Here is a 22116-nt window from a genome sequence, read left to right as displayed (position 1 = left end):
AGAACTGATAAACAACTTTCGCAAAGTTTCAGGATAAAAAAATCAATGTACAAAAATCAACAGCATTTCTATACACCAATAATGTCCAGGCTGAGACATCAAGAACAGAATCCCATTTACAGTAGCCACAAAGAAAACGAAATACCTAGGAATACAGCTAACAAACGATGTGAAAGATCTCTACAAGAACCACAAAACACTGCTGAAAGAAATCAGAGATAACAGTTAAATGGAAAAACATTCCATGCTTATGGACTGGAAGAATCAGTATCACTCAAATGGCCATACTGCCCAAAGCAGTTTACAGATTCAGTGCCATTTCTAGCAAACTACCAATGTCATTCTTCACAGAATCAGAAAAATGTATTCTAAAATTCATATGAAAGCAAAAGAGAGCCTGAATAGCCAAAGCAAATCTGAGCAAAAAGGGCAAAGCCAGAGGCTTCAAACTATAACGCTATAGTAGTCCAAACAGCATGGTACTGGTACAAAAGCAGACACAGACCAATGGAACAGAATAGAAAACCCAGAATCAAGCCTTACACTTACAACCATCTGATCTTTGACAAGGTTGACAAAAACAAGCAATGGGGGAAGGACTCCCTGTCAATAAATGGTGCTGGGGTAACTGGCTAGCTATATGCAGAATAATGATACTGGACCCAAACCTTTCATCATATACAGAAATAAACTGGAGATAGATTAAAGATTTAAATGTAAGACCTCAAATGATAAAAATTCTAGAAGAAAATCTCAGAAATACCCTTCTTGACATTGGCCTTGGCAAAGAATTTTTAACTAAGTCCCCAAAAGCAATTGCAATAAAAACAAAGATTGACAAGTGGGACCTAATAATACTAAAGATTTTCTGCACAGCAAGATAAATGATTGACAGAGTAAACAGACAACCTACAGAACAGGAGAAAACATTTGCAAACTATGCATCCAACAAAGGTCTAATATCCATATAAGGAACTTACAGAAAAGAAACCAAGTAACTCCATTACAAAATGGGTAAAGAACATGAACACATACTTCCCAAAAGAAGACATACAAGTGACCAATGAACATATGAAAAAAATGCTTCACGTCACTAATCGTCAGAGAAGTGCAAATCAAAACCACAATGAGATACCCTCTCACACTAGTCAGAATGGCAATTAATAAAAGTCAAAAACAACAGATGCTGGCGAGGCTGCAGAGAAAAGGGAATGTTTATGCACTGTTGGTGGGCATGTAAATTAGTTCAGCCACTGTGGAAAGCAGTCTGGAGACTTCTCAAAGAACTTAACAGAGCTACCATTTGACCCAGTAATCCCATTATTGGGTATATACCCAATGGAAAAAAGATCATTCTACCGAAAGACACGGCCACTGATATGTTCATTGCTGTGCTATTTACAATAGCAAAGATATGGAAGCTGTGCTGTTCACAATAGCAAAGATACGGAATCAACCTACGTGCCCATCAGTGGTGGACTGGATAAAGAAAATGTGGTACATATACACAATGGAATTCTACGCAGCCACAAAAATGAGCGAAATCATGTCTTTTGCAGCAGCATAGCTGGAGCTGGAGGCCATTACCCTAAGCAAATCAATAAAGGGACAGAAAACCACATAACACATGTTCTCACTTATAAGAGCTAAACAACAGGTACTCTTGGACATAAATATGGGAACAATAGACACTGTGGACTACTAGAGGGGGATGGAGAGGAGTGCAGGTTGAAAAACTACCTACTGGGTACTATGCTTACTACCAGGGTACGATATACTGATGTGACAAACTTGCACACATACCCCCATGTTTAAAATTAAAGTCTTAAAACATGAGTATCATTCTGATATAAGTTTCTTGAGTTGTTCAAATAATCATTCATTTTGCATTCTAAGAAAGCAATACCCAAAGAGGTCTTAAACGTTTAAGTTTTCTTTGAATAAGCAAAAGCAGAATAGTGTTAACAACTCATGATTTCCAGAAATTTTGGTGGGTCTTGGAGATTTTGGGAAGAGAAACCTTAATGGTTATCTCCTTATTTCAAAAAGTGAAATTCCTAAAATAAAAAAGGGGATTTCCTTTCTTCCTGTATTGGTAGTATTGAAAAAGACAGATCTTACTCTTCCCTGAGCCAGCTAAGTATTTTCCTGCCTTTTCATCTAAACCCAGGACATAATCTGCCCTCTGTAGATTACTGCTGTGTGAATTTTAAATGAAATAGTCCTATATTGTGCCTACACGTTTCTGTAATATGAATGGGTATAATATTAATAATAATAACATGAAGGGAATTTGAAAGCATGTTATATGATCTTTTTTTTTTTTTTTCCCCTCAAAGGGGGAACCAGATTAGCGGGAATAAGAACATAAGCCTTTAGCTGGGCTGCTGCACTGGCAATTGGAACCTTTTTTGGAATATTTAGAGGAGAAAAAATCACCTGCAGCTAGGCTGCTCACCAGCCTCATGGGGCTCTTGGCTCCTGGCAGGTTGCTGCCTTCCATGCCCACCATGGCTCGGGGCCCTACTCATCTGTGCCACTCTGGTACCCGCAGCCCTTATATAAAGTATTCTATTTCCACTCAAAAATAAAAAAGCTCCTATGGCAAACTCCAGACATTGAGCTGCTGAGGTGGGTGGTCCGAATGGTTAGTGTGTTGGTTACAAAGTTGTTATGCTGGAGTGGTTTGCCTTGAACTCTCAAACCCTGTATTTTCATGAACTGCTTCTTTTTTTAGTGCTTTCTGTAGAGTGCAAGGTTTTTCAGGAATGAGTATATCGTGTTTTAGCAGTGACCCTTGTCTTATTAGTTGCTACCTTCCATTTCCTGATGAATTCATCTTGGTCTAGATTGTTGAGAGCCTTGCCAATAAAAGGAAAATCATTCAAATAAGAATAATTTCAATAAAGCCACAATAGAACTTTTTCAAGGACAATCATGGCCTGAAGATACAGTGGCAATGAAGGTACTTTGAATAAAGTAACACCCATGGGCTGGGCATGGTGGTTCAAGCCTGTAATCCCAACACTTTGGGAGACTGAGGCAGGCAGATTGCTTGAGCTCAGGAACTCGAGACCAGCCTGGGCAACATGACGAAACTTCATCTCTACTAAAAATACAAAAATTAGCCGGGTGTAGTGACATGTGCCTATAGTCCCAGCTACTCGGGAGGCTGGAGGTGGGAGAATCACCTGAGCCTGGGAGGTCGAGGCTGCAGTGAACCAAGATCACACCACTGCACTCCAGTCTTGACAACCAGAGTGAGACCCTGTCTCAAAAATAAAAAATTTGTTTTAAAAAAGTAGCACCCAGCACCAAAGAGGAAATAATAATGATTTCCCATAGACATAAGGCTAACCAGTGTTTATAATGAAAAGATTACCTCCCTTCAGAGTTCCCCCATTTCCCCCAAGCTCAGGTGAAGTTGGTTGTGAGCAGGAGTAGTGGATTTCAAAATAATACGCCTAGATTACTCTAAGAACAAATATTTCTTTTGATTCACTTACAATTTTATACAAAAGCAGAAGTTACCGAAGATTATTTATCCTTCATATTTTTTACCACGATCTTCTTACCCCAACCCCCATGTCTGTGTGTAATTAAAGGAAGCTTGTTAAGTAAGCTACTCATTTCGTGCTTGGAATGAGAGAAAAGAGTGTGTGCTGGGAGTTGGGGGACTGCCTGTGTGAAACATTTCTCTCTTCTGGATTTAAAACTTAGTCTTTGCTGCCAATCTGTTAACAGACAGTTTGTAAATGAAGTAGAAGAAAAAAATATAAATTAGCTTTCTAATAAATGTGAAATTACAAATGTGAAACAAAGCAGGGAATAAATATTTGACCAAAAGTATGTGAGTAAGTGGGTGTTGGGGAATCACAATTTTTAAATATCTCAATTATTTTGATATGAAAGTTCTATTTCAAAGTTCTTCAGAATGATGCCTAATGTTCCTGCATACTGTGTTCCAAATTTATATAAATACAAGATGGAAACTGTGAAGTATATGCCTTCAAAAAAGAAAAAAAAAGACATTTTATCTATATATACTTCATAGATTTATCAAGAACATATGTAAACATATATAAATATAGATATACCATCAAGGAAGATTTAGAACATATAACTATGTGGCAGGGGTTGGAAAGAACATAATTCTTTCCCAGAAGGGGAAGGGGGAGCTACACTTAATCAGATACCAGCTACAACGTAACTGTAAGTCATTTCTAATTTAAAAAGAAAAATCTCTACTGCAAATTCTGGTGGGTAAATTTTCCATGTCTTTTGTTCATGTGGATTGTCCAATTCATTTCTTTGTGGTTAAGCCTAAGAATAGAAAAAAAAAGTTATTACATGTTTATATTGGGGCTAACTGAAAAGCCATGCAGTTGGGTGCTCTTGTTAGAGCTTGAAGAAATAAGAAAAGAACCTTACCATGAATAGAACCTCAGCCCCTTTTTTGTGTCTCAGTTGGCTCCAGCAACACATCAGTAACTGATTCTTTTTTTTTTTTTTTTTTTTTTTTTTTTTTGAGACCGAGTCTTGCTCTCTTGCCCGGCTGGAGTGCAGTGGCCTGATCTCAGCTCACTGCAACCTCCGACTCCCTGGTTCAAGCGATTCTGCCTCAGCCTCCTGAGTAGCTGGGAGTACAGACACTCACCACTACACCCAGCTAAGTTTTGTACTTTTAGCAGAGATGGGATTTCACCATGTTGGCCAGGATGGTCTTGATCTCCTGACCTCATGATCCACCTGCCTCGGCCTCCCAAAGTGCTGGGATTACAGACGTGAGTCACCGTGCCCGGCCGCTGATTCTTTTTTTTTTTTTTTTTTTTTTTGAGATGGGGTCTTGCTCTGTCGCCCAGGCTGGAGTGCAGTGGCCTGATCTCGGCTCACTGCAAGCTCTGCCTCCCGGATTCAGGCCATTCTCTTGCCTCAGCCTCCTGAGTAGCTGGGACTACAGGTGCCCGCCACTACGCCCAGCTAATTTTGTTTTTGCATTTTTAGTAGAGACGCGGTTTCACCATTTTAGCCAGGATGGTCTTGATCTTCTAACCTCGTGATCTGCCCGCCTTGGACTCCCAAAGTGCTGGGATTATAGGTGTGAGCCACCGCGCCTGGCCGCCTGGTCTCTGATTCTTTTAACATTGCTTTTTATGGAATGAATGACATTCAGGTTTAATAAAATATCTAAATTTCAGAAATCAGTCAGGCTAGGTATGAATGAAAACCCAGTAATATAATACTATATCCCTTTAAATTTATGTGTGAGGTTGCAATTTTTTGAATTTTTATGATCAGACCTTGGAGATGACCTTGAGCAGTAGTATATAACTCCCACATGCTTAGCGTTCCAATAATGGAACACTAGGCATAAATCTGTTAACCCATTTATGCCTAATGTTCTAAATGATAGAAGTTGGCATTTTTGGCTAAACAATCTCATAACAAAAACAGCTTTACCAAGTAGTATGTAAATTTAAACGTTACAGAAATCTTTAGAAATTTATATAAAAGTGAGAATAAAAGTGATCTAACTTATTGCTTCTTCAGAATGAACATGGTGTTTTAAAGGAAAAAAAGTATCCTTTAGCAAGAACCACTTTTGAGGAACAGCATCAAATGAAGCTCCACCCAGCTCTATTTGAGGGACTTTGCTCATGTTAGAAGAAAAAGCTTATTGTTTGTATACATCCAAGAAAAAAATTGTAAAAAATTTCCATCAAATCCAAAGTTCACTCTATCAAAATCCATTAAATGTATATACATTACAGGTGTGTAGACCACAGGTTTAATTTACTGTTGCCTTGCTGGACTTAAGGAGTTATTAGATCCAGTCCACATCTGAAGAAAAGATTAGGACTGGGTGTAACAATAACTATCAATTCATGCCGCATATAATCATAGCCACTTCTTCAACTCTCAACTAAATCATTTAAAAAATATTTTCTCCTTTTGTATTGAAGAGTATGGTTGATTAGAAAAAATCTCAATTTTTCATCACCACAGAACAAATGCTACTTATAGTGGATAACTTCTAGACTGAAAAATGAGTTTCCAAATATATAGCAGAAGGTTTTTTTGGAACAATAATCTCCAATTCCAATTAATAATTTTTCAGAAAGTTTTCCCAATTCAGTTATTAGAAAGCCACATTTAAATGGGAGGTTATTACTTAATGATATTTTTTAGCTGTAGTCCTTAATACTTATTGTGTCTTATAACTTCTCCTAGATATAAGTGTGTCAGTCAGCTTTTCAGCTAGCTGAAGCCTCCCTAGGTCCTGCCTTACTTTAGCACAAAATTTGGTGATGATTTGTCATTGGTAAATCAGCACCTGCTGAGGACCTGACATACTGAAAGTACTGAGCAGACTCATATTGAACTTCTCTGGGAAGAATTTGCTATCACACTTAAGATCTGGTTATAATATTTTTGAACTCATAACACAGTCCTATGGCATGGACCTTGAGGATACTGCAACAGTGGATCTCAAGAACCACTGTATTTTTAAAATAACCAAATTAAGAGGAGTAAGGCAATGGTCAATGGTGGCTTGAGGAGTTTTTGCTTTCTATAAAGTTCGTGACAACCAGGAAAAGACTTGCCATTACACCTTATACATAGACATTGAAGATTAGGCTGTTTCTATAGGTTTATATTATATCCATATCTGTTATTTTGTATAAAAGATGTGTTAAACCAGAAAAAAAAGAACAGTTGTCACAGTATTTAGGAAGATCCTAAAAAGAAAAAAATATATATTTTCAAAGTAAAACTGATACCAAGAACTAATCATTCCAAAGAAATTAAATTTCATTCCTTTATATATTTATCAAACAATGACAACCATTAAATACATAGCACTCTGCAGTCTATAACAATAAACTCAAGACACAAAGGAGGAGGCTTAAGAAAATGCTATTGCATTCTCTTGCTGTTTCTATCAAAATTTTCAATGCTAGATATTTAATATTAAATTAAAATGTAAATGCTGATATTTGTATCTGGTTTAGATAGTGCTAAACAGAATCTACTAAGGACCTATGCCTAAGGACCCAAGTATATTGTAGTGAATTATTACACGTTTTTTATTGCCTCAGCATCCCTTTTAAATATAAGTTGGACTTTCTGATATCAGAAGCAGGGTTCAGTCACCCTCAGCAGTTTCCAGTTCGCCTCCTCCCAGTTTCTCAATGTGACTGATCCTGTTATCTACTTTATTCAACCTTCTCCTGGGGACTACTTCATTATGGGACAGCTAGATATAACCTACTTGACTCACCCCACAGACCCCCATACTCCACATGAACCATGTGGATGTAACAGTGACCACCTCTCAGTTATAGCAGAGACTCATGGCTGCTTGCATTAAACCAAATTGCACCTCCCTGTAGGAAACCTGCTTAGATAGCACCTTACATCCCAATAAAGAATTCCACTCCCAGGTCCCTCCCTCTCTCTCACTATTGATCCCCGTCAAGCACAGGTCTCCTGGATGGCTCTCCCTTCCAGTTAGCCCTGCGAAGTGTGCTACCCTCTTCTCTCTGGAATAAAAAAAACTGCGTCAGTTATTTGATGTGTTGTATTGTGCTGCCTTCTCTGTGTTTCACCCAACGGAGTCAGCCAAACCTAACTCTCTTTCCAGTCAGTGCTCCGAGCTACTTGGGAGGCTGAAGTGGGAGGACTGCTTGAGTCCAGGAGGTTGAAGCTGCAGTTAGCTATGATCACGCCACTGCACTCCAGCCTAGGTGACAGAGTGAGACCCTGTCTCAATTTTTTTTTTTTTTTTTTTTTGAGACAGGGTCTCACTCTTGTTGCCCAGACTGGAGTGCAGTGGTGCAATCTCAGCTCACTGCAACCTCCGCCTCCCAGGTACAAGCGATTCTCCTGCCTCCACCTCCCGAGTAGCTGGGATTACAGGCATGTGCCACCATGCCCAGCTACTTTTGTATTTTTAGTAGAGACAGGGTTTCTCCATGTTGGTCAGGCTGGTCTTGAACCCCCGACCTCATGTGATCTGCCCGCCTCGGCCTCCCAAAGTGCTGGGATTACAGGCATAATTAATTTTTTAATTTAAAAAAAGATGCAAAACAAAATGTAATCATTGCTATGCAGTAAAACATAACTGGTTTTTTTTAGCATCTTCGCTTTTTTGTGTGTGTGTTTATTTTGTATTTTTTGTATTTGATAATTAATATATGTAAATTTAGACAAATTTAGAAAATTTACAATTTAGAAAAAACAAATGAACAAAAATTATTCAAATTACATATGTTCTTTTAAAAAAATTTATTATAAATCTGATTTATTGTTTTTCTCCCCCTCCCTCTGTGGGATGACATCTGTCATCTCCCTTGTTGGGAACCGTAGTAAAGCAAATCTTAAATAAAATCATTCAAAAGACCAGACAAGAACAATGGCAGAGGCTGTTTCTTGATTACTCACCAAAGAGAAAAATTGCACTTTCACATCATCATACAGAGGTGGGTAGTTGAATACATCAATTATTGCTCTAGTTCAGTGTCATGAAATACCTGTCAATGAACACATGGAATTTAGAACTATAAACCTAACTAACAATAACAGTGAAGTTCCTTTTCACTTATTATGACTTCCAATATTTATCAAGTACTTTTGGTCTCACGGCCCAATCACCACATGTATAAATAATTATTAATAATATTTTCTAGTTGTAATACTGTTATGTGTGTGTGTGTGTGTTTGAGATGGAGTCTTACTGTCACCCAGGCTGAAGTGCAGGGGCGTGATCTCGGCTCACTGCAACCTCTGCCTCCCAGGTTCGAGTGATTCCTATGCCTCAGCCTCCTGAGTAGCTGGGGCTATAGGCAGATGCCACCACACCCAGCTAATTTTTGTATTTTTAGTAGACATGGGGTTTCACTATATTGGCCAGGCTGATCTCGAACTCCTGGCCTCAAATGATTTGCCCACCTAGGCCTCCCAAAGTGCTGGGATTACAGGCGTGAGCCACTGCACTGGGCCTGTTGTTCACATTTTTTAAATGCCAACACGTTTGAGGGTTATCATGAGGCACTTTTTTTTTCTGAGACAGTGTCTTGCTCTATCACTATGCTGAGTGCAATGGTGGGATCTCGTCTCACTGCAACCTCCACCTCCTGGGTTCAAGTGATTCTCCTGCCTCCACTTCCCGAGTAGCTGGGACTACAGGCTTGCACCACCATGCCCAACTAATTTTTGTATTTTTAGTAGAGACCATGTTTCACCATGTTGGCCAGGATGGTCTCGATGTCTTGACCTTGTGAAGTGCCCATCTCGGCCTCCCAAAGTGCTGGGATTAGAGGCATGAGCCACCATGCTTGGCCATGAGGCACTTTTAAAAAGTGCCTCACTTTTTAAAAATATTGAATTTTCTGTTAGACTTTAATCAATTAAATATTATAATGTGTGTCATTTGATGTTCATGCCTTAGGGCCTCTTTTGAGAATACATTAAGAAGCTCAATTTTAAAGCTAGCATTGACATTCAAAAAGCAATGTGTAACTCACCAAGGTTTTTTATTTTGTAAATTTAAAAAATAACAACAGGGGCCTGTAACACTTGGGCGGTGCGCCCACCCGTCCCTACCGAGGGAGGGGGAGAGCGGGGTCCCCCTGCTCATCATGTTTTATCAGAACTCTTGTGTTTGTCAATGGGATCTTTGGACTTGACCGTTGCAGGTTGGTGGATGAAGTGACCAAAGATAGGTCAAGTTTTGGAATGAATGACTTTGAAGCTATACTATTTCTTTGACTCACTCTCCTATAAATAATGGCACCCACAATAAGAAAGGTCTAGGTCCTGTGAAAAACACAAAAGGAGGTACAGAGTCCGTAGGTTTCTTCAGGGAGCTGTACACATAAGAAACAATAGTAGAATGGTATATAACTCAATCTGTTTAATGAAGACTGGGTGTGCTGTTATGCACTATTGGGGGCTAGTTAACAGGAGGTGCAGAATGCAAAAATTTCACTGAGGAGGTAAAAATTGAACTGGACATGAAACAGTTTAGATAAAGGAAGAAGGGCTCTGAAAATAGAATCTAGTCCACACAGAGGGAAAAAGACCAGCAATAATGTGAAGTAGAAATTAGAAAAATAGGCCGGGCATGGTGGCTCACGTCTGTAATCCCAACACTTTAGGAGGCCAAGATGGGCAGATCACCTGAGGTCGGCAGTTCGAGATCAGCCTGACCAACATGGAGAAACCCTGTCTCTACTAAAAATACAAAAATGAGCTGGGCGTGGTGGCGCATGCCTGTAATCCCAGCTACTTGGGAGGCTGAGGCAGGAGAATCACTTGAACCCAGGAGGTGGAGGTTGCAGTTAGCTGAGATTGCACCATTGCACTCCAGCCTGGGCAACAAGAGTGAAACTTCATCTCACAAAAAAAAAAAAAAAGAAAAGAAAAAAGAAAAGAAAAAAAGAAATCAGAAAAACAATAACAAAAAAGGTCAGGCAGTCTGGCTCATGCCTATAATCCTGGCACGTTGCGAGGCTGAGGTGGAAAGGCTGCTTGAGCCCAGGAGTTTGAGACCAGCCTAGGCAACATAGCAAGATCCAGTCTCTACAAAAAATAAAAGAATTGGGGGATTGCTTGAGCTCAGGAGGTTGAGGCTGCAGTGAGCCATGATCACGCCACTGTACTACAGCCTGGGTGACAGAATGAGACCCTGACTCAAGAAAAGAAAAAGGAAAGGAAGAAAGGAAGGAAAGAAAGAAAGAACCAACTAACTAAGTAAATAAATTAGAGTTGTGTTCCAAGAGCCAAAGAGGATGACCTAGTTTATTTGGAATGAAGTCTGTTGGTCAAGCTACTGATGGAAAAAGCTCAGGTATTACATTAGGGCTATTACATCTTAAGAGCTCAGGAGTCAAAGAAATAAGAGTGAAGTTGTTGAAGAATATGGTGGGGCATTTCCTACGTGACAAAGATGCCTGATAATTATCACATATAACACTTATTTAGTGATTTATAGTATACAAAGAAACTTTATATTATCTAATTTAATTCCCATAACACTTGAGATATGATATTTATTTTACAGATAAGGATGTTGGGCCACAGGTGTGAACTGGCTCTGACCACGGGCACACAGTGTGTCTTCTGCTCTACGTACAACTTTTCACAATGAGAGAATATTCCAGGATGCATATTTGAGGATTCTATACATTGTATTATATAAGGAGAAAGAAAGGGTAAGGAGACCATTGTAGAAATCTAAGCATGAGCAAATGAGGTTCTGGACAGTTAGTGGCAGTGAGAACAGAAAGGAAGGAGAACACAGAAAAATTTCAAAGGCATAATCAGCAGGGATTGATAACTAACTGGATTTAGGGAGCCGAGGCAAAGAGAATCAAAGCACAAGGCCTGAGTGGGAGAATGCTGGTGCCATTTGCAGAAGCAGAGAAAGCTCACTGACAATTCAGGCTGGCTAATGCATTTGAGTTGGAGTGGAAACTGTTCATGTTGTAGCTCCTGCATCTACAACTCAGTGGGTTCTCATAAACATCTGACCAGTAAATGAACAAATAATAGTTTAAGTAAGGGGAATGCGTCATTCTTCAACCAAGAATAAAGCATTTGCTAAGAACAGAAAGCCAAGGGTCAGGCCTGGGTGAATGCCATCAGTTGAGAGAGGCCAAAAAAAGAGCAGGAGAGAGGGGGCGATGCAGAGAGGGAAGGAATAAGATAACAGGAGAATCTGAGACGAAGGCCTGGGTAGGAAAAGTTTATGGTTATTAGACCCATGAAGGAAGCTTTCTTATTGTTTCAGAAAAGGTATATAGTTTTAGGCATTTCTTCATTGCAGCAAAACATTGACTACCAGGTCCTTTTTGCTTTGGATAAAGAGATTCCTCCCCAGTTCATTCACTCTTGCATTATTTCTCATAGGGTCATCCCACAGAACGTCTGACTTAGAATCACTTGGGACATTGCTAAGTCTGTAGATTCCTGGCCCCCATTCCAGATTTCCTGAATCATACTTTGGGGGTACAACCTACGAATGTAAATCTTTACAACCTCCTTGGTGGTTTTCATGTACACTAAAATTTTAGAATCAGTACTATATAATTAAAGATAAAATGAACAACAAGAGAATATGGCTGTAAAGACCAGATATGTAAATTAAAATCCTTAACACATTCCTGGGAACATGCTCAGCATTTATGGAAAAGTGAAAGGCAAAGCAACACTGAACAGAAATAAATTCTGGAAAGGACCCTGAAAAAACTGTTTTGAACAAACAGGTTAATTTATCTCTGGTTTGCAACCAAACCCAGTGACACCAAGTTGGATGGTTAACCAGAAAGCGTTATAGACTCTCTTTATGGTGAGTGATAGTTTAGGGAGGTGAACATTGCTGCTTTGACATTCAGCCGTAAAACAAACACCAGATTTTTTTCAATTCACATGCTTTCTCTTACCTAACAATTTCTTAAATAAGTACAGGAAAAGTACAACCTTTTTCTCTATTACTATTTTGACTTTTAGATCATATCCATCACCTGCTCCAACACCTAAATGAAATTAAAAAGTTAGGTTGGTTAGCACGAAGATCAAAATGTCTCACCAATTAACATCATGGATGAAAAAGAGAAAAAGTGATCCAAGCTAACAATGTATCAGTAGTTACTATTTGGTCTTGCATGGATTTTGTCCTTGAAAGACAAGGCTTCAAGCCCAGTTCTGTCTCCTAAAGCAGATTTTATAAGACTAGAGAGAAGAAAAAAAATTACATATAGTTCAGCTTTAAAGACTTAGAATCCCATCAATATATCTTTCCAGAAAAAATATCTAGGGAAGGTGGGCCGGAAACGGTGGCTCACACCACCATAATCCCAGTACTTTGGGAGGCCGAGGTGGATGGATTAGTTGAGGTCAGGAGTTCGAGACCAGCCTGATCAACATGGTGAAACCCCATCTCTACTAAAAATAACAAAAATTAGCTGGGCGTGGTGGCACGTGCCTGTAATCCCAGCTACTCAGGAGGCTGAGATAGGAGAATCACTTCAACCTAGGAGGCGGAGGTTGCAGTGGACCAAGACCACACTACTGCACTCCAGCCTGGGTGACAGAGCAAGACTCTGTCTCCAAAAAAAAAAAAAAAAGAAAGGAAGGAAGGAGGAAGGAAGGTGACTTGCAACCTTTCTTGCTAATATGTTGCTTTCTTCAGACTTCTAATCATAATGATTCTTAATAATAAATACTGTAGTCTAAACTACTTTGGCCCTACTTTAAGTCTAGTTCCTGATGTAATCTCTATAAAAATATAGGATAGTTATATCCAAAACTTCCTGTGGTGTTCAGCATATATTTACAGAAAAAGGCTCTTTTGCCCCTTTTTTTGAATTCAAATGACTCACTTCCTTTAGCATTTCCTCAAAGACTTGGTTTCTCAGCCAATTAACTTTTTATTGCTTTACTCTCAACTCTACATTTTTAATTTAAATATGCACAAAATTAAAGGTAGAGAATTAAAACAAATATTTTAATAAACTAGTGTATTAATTATTCTTGATTGCTCATATTGTATGCTGTTTGTTTTCTTTTCATTTAATTTTGTTTTCACTAACACCATGCTATTAATTTGTCATTAGAAATCACAGTTTCTTGCCTCAGTTCCCTCTTTCCCAATCCAGGTGCAGAACTTCTTTCTATTGATGTCTACCAGAAATCAGTGAAATGTAGAACTAAATTCAGAGAGCTAAAAATACTAGGCTGTCTGTGTGGAAACCAGCATCCTGGCACCATGGCACCTATAATACCCAGCACTGGCACCACCTCAGGTCCACTAGGTGGCTGCTAGAAGAGGTTTGCTTTAGGGGTTCAGAAGCATCGCTTCCTCCCTGCTACCTCTCTGGCAGTGGGAGTGGTGAGACCCCACCCCTTCCGCACAGACACATCCTGCTTTTCCACCTCCCCTGAGTGTAAGCTGGGAGTGAGAGGGTTACAGATGGAGGAGAGAGGGGAAAGGGAGAGCCCAGGATGATAAGAAAAAAATACGCCTCTGAAAGAAGGTGAGAAAATGATATGGTATGGAGACACCTGCACCAAGACAAGCTCTGAACTAGAGGTGGTTATGAGAAATAACTAGTCTTGAGGACACATGGGTCCTCCTCCTCCCTCATCAGAGGCTCACTCTGCCCTGAAAAGTCTACCCTGGGTTGAGACCAGAGGAGCAACGAGAACAGGAGAGATGGGAAGGGGATGAAGTCCCCCAAAAGAAAAAGTGAAGAACATCTAAGGGCTGGCAATCAATGGACAATTGCAGGAGGAGGGGCATACGTAAGGAGGAGTTCACGTGTGAGGATATGTAAAAAGACAGATATGAGTTAGGATCATCTGTATATGTAACTATGAGCAAAAGCCTCCCAGAGCAGGAACATTGGCCCTCCTGCCCAATTCTCCAATTATACATAAAGCACTTACCATGAATCGAATAAATAATGAATGCTTTTGTAAAAAGTATCCTTCTTGGAGGGAGATTCCAGTTGTAGATATGTTTCACTTGTGCAAAATATCCAACATATCTATTCTGAAAAGCAACAGAAGCCTCACTTGAAGTGGAGATGAAAAGTCTAAAGTCAGCATTCCTATATATATGTATATTTTATTTTGCATAAAGCTTTTTAAGGGAAGTAAGTAATTAAGGAAACATTTAATGGATGACATTATATAACTAGACATTTTGAGGGATGCTGCCTCACAACTAATACCTTGGGGGTAAAATACTGAATTAAGTGCTATGGGGAATTAAGAAGGATGGAGCCAGGTCTTGTTTATAGGCTGCTTACAGTTGAGAAGGCAACTAATCGGAACCAACAACAAAATAGTTACAGCATTATCAGTGTACAGAGAGAAGCTTAGTTGTGACTGAGTTAGAGAAAGGTTTGTGGTTTGGTGAAGAGCAGCTTGCTGGGCATGAGAGCATGGTATATGTGAAAACTCAAAAGGAATACCTCCATATCTCAGTAGCAGATTTCATGTCATTCTCTTGTTCCTGACAGCTACAATTTCTTCACTTTCTATTTCCCCAATTCTGTTTTCACAAGGAAGCCCCGGAATTCTCTTAGTCTTGTCCTTTCCCCGGGGCAGGCTGTTCACAACTGCTCTCCTTGAATCTTTCTTCAGGGTGTTGAAGAGCTCTGGTACTGAATCAACTGGTTCAGAATTCAAAAGTTGGCCGGGTGCTGTGGCTCACACCTGTAATTCCAATACTTTGGGAGGCTGACGTGGGTAGATCACTTGAGGACAGGAGTTTGAGACCAGCCTGGCCAACAGGGTGAGACCCTATCTATACTAAAACTATAAAAATTAGCTGTGCGTGGTAATGGGCACCTGTAATCCCAACCACTCAGGAGGCTGAGGCAGGAGAATCGCTTGAACCCAAGAGGTCGAGATTGCAGTGAGCTGAGATTGCACCACTGTACACCAGTCTGGGCGACAGAGCAAGACTCTGTCTCAAAAAAAAAAAAAAAAAAAAAGAATAAGTTCACAGACTGTTCCTTACCCATTGGGAAATGCTCATTTCCAATAACTGACATACTTTCCTTTAGAAAGGGCCAGTCATGAGGAAGGCTCATTAAAGTTCTTAAGAGTAGATGTAAGGCCGGGCGCAGTGGCTCACGCCTGTAATCCTAGCACTTTGGGAGGCCGAGGCGGGCGGATCACAAGGTCAGGAGATTGAGACCATGGTGAAACCCCGTCTCTACTAAAAATACAAAAAATTAGCCGGGCGCAGTGGTGGGCGCCTGTAGTCCCAGCTACTCAGGAGGCCGAGGCAGGAGAATGGCGTGAACCCGGGAGGCGGAGCTTGCAGTGAGCTGAGATCGCGCCACTGCACTCCAGCCTGGGGGACAGAGCGAGACTCTGTCTCAAAAAAAAAAAAAGACTAGATGTAGTCAGTAGAATAGCCCCCAGTGCAGGATCAGAATGTGATGGTGTCTGAGAATCACCAGCAGACACAGAGGGCACTCTGTCCTGAGGTCTTGCCAACACAGCTCTCAAACATGCAGCTGAGTCCCTGTGTTGCTTTCTCAGTGATTCAGAAGAGATTCAGTTGCAGCCTTTGGTGTGCTAGTTCTGGACTAAAGTTTGGGAAACTACGCATGACTGCAGAAGAAATGGGGATGGGGAGATGTGTGGGGAGAGGTGTTGAAGGAGCTCCATCTAGCATCCCCTTAGCTCCTGCCACCAGATTCTCCACCTTCCCCTAAAGGCTGTAGCCTACCAGGGCCCTCAAGCTGCTTGTGCTCCCATGCTTCCTTCTCCTAAACTTAAAACAACATGGACGTGTAGTAGAAATTAATACAATCAACACATAGGAGCCACTCACTACAAACAAAGAAGATATTATGAGAAAAAGGTGGAAAGATGGGTAAGCCATGGGCTTTGCCTTTAAAGGGGATACAGAAGTCACCACTTCAAATACCTAGAGAATAATGGAAAGTAATGTAGTCCCTAAGAGAAACACAAAGGGCTTAAAGAACTGAAAAAGCAAGACTACTTCAGGCTGAGAAGGGAAAGAGATGCCAGGAAAAGGGGCATGAGCAATGGCACAAGGGAATCACGTGTCCACAGGCTGGGAAACAGCACACAGCCTAAATGTGTTCAAGTGTGGGATGTGTGCATGCATACAGTGGAAGAAAAGGTTGGAAAAGTCAAACTGCGGCTCCTGAGTGCCAGGTTGAAACATTTAGCTTATTGCCATTGGCAGTGGGGACACAGTATGGATTCTGAGCATGGAAGTGGCATGATTAGGGCTGCACTTCAGTAAATTCACCTATTACTTTTAGCTTAGGGTCTATGACTGCCTTTGTTTTGTTTTGTTTTTGGCTGGGGTGTGAGAGAAAAGTATCAGTGGATAAGGCTGAGTTCTTTTGACCCAAACTAAGGGTTTAGGGCCAGTAGTTACAGTGTTCTTCTAACGGGGCCAAGAGTACTTACTCAGCTCCCATCACTTAAAGAAAAACTCATTTACAGCCACATCCAAATCTATTTAAGAATTCCCAACCCACTCTCACTTCAGTTTTAGGGGCAATACAGAAAAGGCAATATAAATGAGAAGCAGCGCACAGCAATGGCTTCAGAGTCTGACATCTAGATTTCAGTCCTTGGTTCAAAAGTTACTTTCTCTGAACCTCAGTTTTCTAATTTATAAGATGAGAATCATAGTAGTGGCCACTCATAGAGTTACTGAGAATATTAAATGAGCTGGTGAATATGTAACTCTTAGAATAGCTCAGCAAAGTCTAGAATGTTGTAAATGCAATAGGATAAACATCCTGGTTTCTTCAATAAACAAATTACAAGTAATAAAAAAAGGTGAAAAATCCATGAACTTAGATTCTTAAAAGAGACTTAGGAGACACAGCAACCAAATGAAATGTGTGGACCTTGTTTGAATTCTGATTGAAACAAACTAAATTTTTAAAGATTTTAAGACAATTTTGGAAACAAACATGGACTACAAATGTGATATTAAATATTTTTAAGGTGTAATATTTTTATATATGATAAAGAGTATTCAGGGTTTTTTTTTGTTGTTAAGAGTCCTTAAATGTCATACTGAAATACCTGTGGGATAAAATGATCTGAGGACTGAAATTTCCTTTAAAACAACCCAGGTTTAGGGAAACCAAGAGTGGAGAGTGGGGTTAGGGGTGTGAGTAGAGTGGGAAAAGAATGGATGAAATGTGGCTGGTTGCAGGCTGAAATGACTGTTGCAGCAATGTGATGACTATATGGGGATATATTGTATGCTTCTCTGGACTTCTGTATATGATTAAACTTTTCCATAACAAAGGTTTTTCTTTTTTCTTTTTTTTTTAAAGGAGTCTCACTCTGTCACCCGGGTTGGAGTGCAGTGGCGCCATCTCAGCTCACTGCAACCTCTGCCTCCTGGGTTCAAGGGATTGTCCTGCCTCAGCCTCCTGAGTAGCTGGGATTACAGGCACCCGCCACTACGCCCAGCTAATTTTTGTATTTTCAGTAGAGACAGGGTTTCACCATGTTGGTCAGGATGGTCTCAAACTCCTGACCTCATGATTCACCCCACCTCGGCCTCTCAAACTGTTGGGATTACAGGCATGAGCCACCGTGCCCAGCCAACAAATGTTTTTAAAAAATAGAGTAACAGTGTATTTTTCACATAGGTGTTACAGGTATTAAATGAGATATGTAAAACTGCAATACTGTCTGGTATATAAAGAGTTTTTGAAAAGTTTATTTCCCCTTTACTTTCTCTTTTTACACCTCCCCCACAACACACAGAAAAGACACACACACACACACACACACACACACACACACACACACAGAGGAGTCACCCAAAACAGTCTTTGTGATGTTCTGCAAGGTTGAATTGCCCGAGTAAGGGTTTGTGAAAGACTTGGATCTTTTTTATATTGAAATCAAAGGCTGGTGATTTTAGATAAACTTCAGGGTCCTGGAGCCTTAGGTACTGGACCTTCCTACTTTGGGAAAATAATCAACTCCTGAGCTCTGTAAACAATAACCAGCAGAGAACAGAATTCAGGATGCTCTGAGGAGAAGCCAGAGCCCCCAGCCTGTGGGTGGGAAGCATGGCCCTCAGCCTCAGGGAGGGACAGAGGCCTGTCACAGGGTGCCCAAATGCTGCTGCCTGATCACCAAATTAACAGGTGGCAATCTTAACCCACTCCCCTAAAAAAACTCCCCTTTTAAAAAGGAAAACTTGCCTGAGAAGGAATTTCTACTCCCTGAAATTCAGTGCTGTTGGTTTTATCTGTTTGCCTTTCTCCAAAATAATACAGGCTTTCCTACAAAGAAGGGTCTAATCCAACCATGGTTCATCTACACTCTTTCCTTTCATATATTAGGTACCCTTAGTATTTCTATGGCCACCTTCTTTCCTAAAGTCAGTGATTATTTTTTTTTTTTTATTTTTTTTTTTGGTAGATTCTTGCTCTGTCACCCAGGCTGGAATGTGGTGGTAGGATCTTAGCTCACTACAACCTCTGCCTCCCAGGTTCAAGTGATTTTACTGCCTCAGTCTCCTGAGTAGCTGGGACTACCACCATGCCCAGGTAATTTTTTGCATTATTAATAGAGATAGAGATTTCGTCGTGTTGGCCAGGCTGCTCTCAAACTTCTGACCTCAAGAGATCCACCTGCCTCAGCCTCCCAAAGTGCTGTGATTACAGGCATGAGCCACCGTCCCCGGCCACAGTGATCTTTGGGCAGAGCTACCCAAAATAACAAATTTAACAAAGCCACATCAAGGACTTATCTCATTCAAGGATTCATAAATTCATAAAATTTTAGGGCTGGAAAGACCTTAGAAATCACTTGGTCCAACCCTTCTTTCCATATTACAAATGAGAACACTGAGACCAAAAGAAAACCAAGCAATCTGCCATAGAGATGCTATAGAGATGCTACAGCCAGTTAGAGGCAAGTCCCTGGTTCTCACTCTAGGGCTCTGGATCAATGGCTGTCAATGACTTTCAAAACTTTTGTTTTTTAAGCTGCAATCCACATTAATAAACCTAGGAGACACACACACACACACACACACACACACACACACACACACCAATACTTAAACCTTTTGATATTTTCCATTCTGCTCTATTCCCTTTTATTTTTATTTTTTTATTTTTATTTTTTTTGAGACGGAGTCTCGCTCTGTCGCCCAGGCTGGAGTGCAGTGGCCGGATCTCAGCTCACTACAAGCTCCGCCTCCCAGGTTTACGCCATTCTCCTGCCTCAACCTCCTGAGTAGCTGGGACTACAGGTGCCCGCCACCTCGCCCGGCTAGTTTTTTCTATTTTTTTTTAGTAGAGACGGGGTTTTACCGTGTTAGCCAGGATGGTCTCGATCTCCTGACCTCGTGATCCGCCTGTCTCGGCCTCCCAAAGTGCTGGGATTACAGGCTTGAGCCACCGCGCCCAGCCTCTATTCCCTTTTATTTTTAAAAGATGTTAGTCACAACCCAGTCACTTTATTTTACAACTCACTGATAAGTCATGATCCATAGCTTGAAAATAATCCATTTTCAAAATCTGTGTGTCTCAAATTAGAAAAACCAAAGGTGGTGGAATTGGAGTGCTGGGCATTGTGCATAACAACCACTTCTTCCCTAGACTGTAGGCCAAAGAACTCGAGCAGAGCTGCTGGAATGGTAGCATCTCAGCAAGAAAATGACAGTAAGAAACATGACCGAGAACTCTACTTTAAGTGGAAACAGCCCACCTTGTCTTACCTGAAATTTCTAGAGGTCAGACTCCACATGTATTGACTAAGCAAAGATATTTACATTCAGGGGATGCTTTGAGTTGCAAAATGTTGCTTTTATCTATCTAAGAGTTGTGAGGATGGTCAAGGCTCTTTGGAGAATTTATCTAATTAAGCCTGATAATATTCTCACGAGGAAGGAAGAAGTCATGGTGAGAGACAGGACTGGACTAGCTGGATTTCCTAAGTTGACTAAGAATTCCTAAGCCTAGCTGGGGAAGGTGACAGCGCCCACCTTTAAACATGGGCCTGGTAACTCAGCTCACACCCAACCCATCAGGTAGTAAAGGGAGCTCACTAAAATAACAATTAGACTAAAAGCAGGAGGTAAAGAAATAGTCAATCATCTATCCCCTGAGAGCACAGCGGGAGGGACAATGATCGGGATAGAAACCCAGGCATTTGAGCCAGCAGTGGCAACCCCCTTTGGGTCCCCTCCCATTGTATGGGAGCTCTGTTTTCACTCTATTAAATCTTGCAACTGCACACTCTTCTGGTTCGTGTTTGTTCCGGCTTGAGCTGAGCTTTCACTCACCATCCACCACTCACCATCCACCACTGCTGATCGCCCCCGTCTCAGACCCACTGCTGACTTCCACCCCTCTGGATCTGGCAGGGTGTCCTCTGCACTTCTGATCCATCAAGGCGCCCATTGCTGCTCCTGATTGGGCTAGAGGCTCACCATTGTTCCTGCGTGGCTAAGTGCCCGGGTTCGTCCTAATCGAGCTGAACACTAGTCACTGGGTTCCATGGTTCTCTGTGACCCACGGCTTCTAATAGAGCTATAACACTCACTGCATAGCCCAAGGTTCCATTACTTGTAATCCGTGAGGCCAAGAACCCCAGGTCAGAGAAAAAAGGCTTGCTGCCATCTTGGGAGTGGCCCGCCACCATCTTGGGAGTGGGCTGCCACCATCTTGGGAGCTCTAAGAACAAAGACTCACTGGTAACAATGGTACTAGCAGGAGTAAGAGCAGGGCCAGCTGGGGTGAGGGAAGCACTATGATTACTGAATGTTTTTGTATCTGTGTAACATGGCTTTACTCCCCTCACCTTAATCCGGCCCCATTAGGTCTTGTCTTTATTTAAAATGTTGATATTATATATATCATAGTTTTTTGCATTAATTTTTATTGTTAAAATATTGCATTAAAAATTATTTATTTTAGTTATTGCAATTTTTAGCATTTCCTTAAATTTTGCACTTCATTGACCTTACTCTAGTCTTGGCCCAAAGAGATTCTTAAGTCAGCTACTAACTACTGCATGTTAAATAAGAAAGTATCAAAAACAGGCTCTCTAAAAACTGCTTCTCCAATTAGTTTCACTAAGCACCATGACTAAATCATCTTAACATCCTACCAGTGATGTGTCAGAACTAGCAAACTCAGTCATCATAAGACAAAGTTTGTAGTAACATCTTTCATACCTTTGCAGTTAAAAATAGTTCAGAGGCAATAAGGAAGGCACAAACCACAGTTCCAGTTCTTCCCAGAAGAGAAGTTAGTTCAAGGAACATACGTGGTATAAAAACACACTCAGAAATATTCAAGGAGTTCATTTTAAATTGATTTTCTTTCTTTTTTTGAGACAGAGTCTTGCTGTGTCACCCAGGTCGAAGTGCAGTGGCACCATCTCAGTTCACTGCAACCTCCACCTCACAGGTTAAAAATACGCAAATTACATTTACAGTAAAAATATTTCTCACCACCTCTCTACAAAAGGACACGATGAGGTTTTTACCAAATCTATAAGAAAGCAATCATTCATGTGTTTATAATTTTTTTTGGATATTGGTAAAAAAGAAAAATTCCTTTA

At 40.7% G+C, this 22116-nt stretch overlaps 2 protein-coding genes across 2 annotated transcripts in view; both read right to left on the bottom strand.

Annotated features, from left to right (window-relative positions):
* Positions 1–4303: 4303 nt before the first annotated feature.
* On the bottom strand, positions 4304–21817 carry LOC104671115 (phosphatidylinositol 3,4,5-trisphosphate 3-phosphatase TPTE2-like). Its single transcript, XM_010374521.1, has 5 exons — positions 21728–21817; positions 18741–18821; positions 14452–14557; positions 12447–12527; positions 4304–4323 (listed from the first exon to the last, which is right to left on the bottom strand). The coding sequence occupies exons 1-5, from the start codon at positions 21815–21817 to the stop codon at positions 4304–4306; spliced, it is 378 nt and encodes a 125-aa protein (XP_010372823.1).
* Positions 8309–22116, bottom strand: part of LOC104671104 — a 46588-nt gene continuing 32780 nt past the window's right edge. The window contains exon 6 of the transcript XR_004054680.1: positions 8309–8534. The gene's annotated coding sequence lies outside the window, so the exon portion shown is untranslated. The remainder of the gene's footprint in view (positions 8535–22116) is intronic.

The sequence above is a fragment of the Rhinopithecus roxellana genome, chromosome 18, assembly GCF_007565055.1.
Source record: "Rhinopithecus roxellana isolate Shanxi Qingling chromosome 18, ASM756505v1, whole genome shotgun sequence".
Lineage (NCBI taxonomy): Eukaryota > Metazoa > Chordata > Mammalia > Primates > Cercopithecidae > Rhinopithecus > Rhinopithecus roxellana.
Note: the sequence above shows the minus strand (reverse complement) of the source record. Positions and strands in the feature narration are given on the sequence as shown.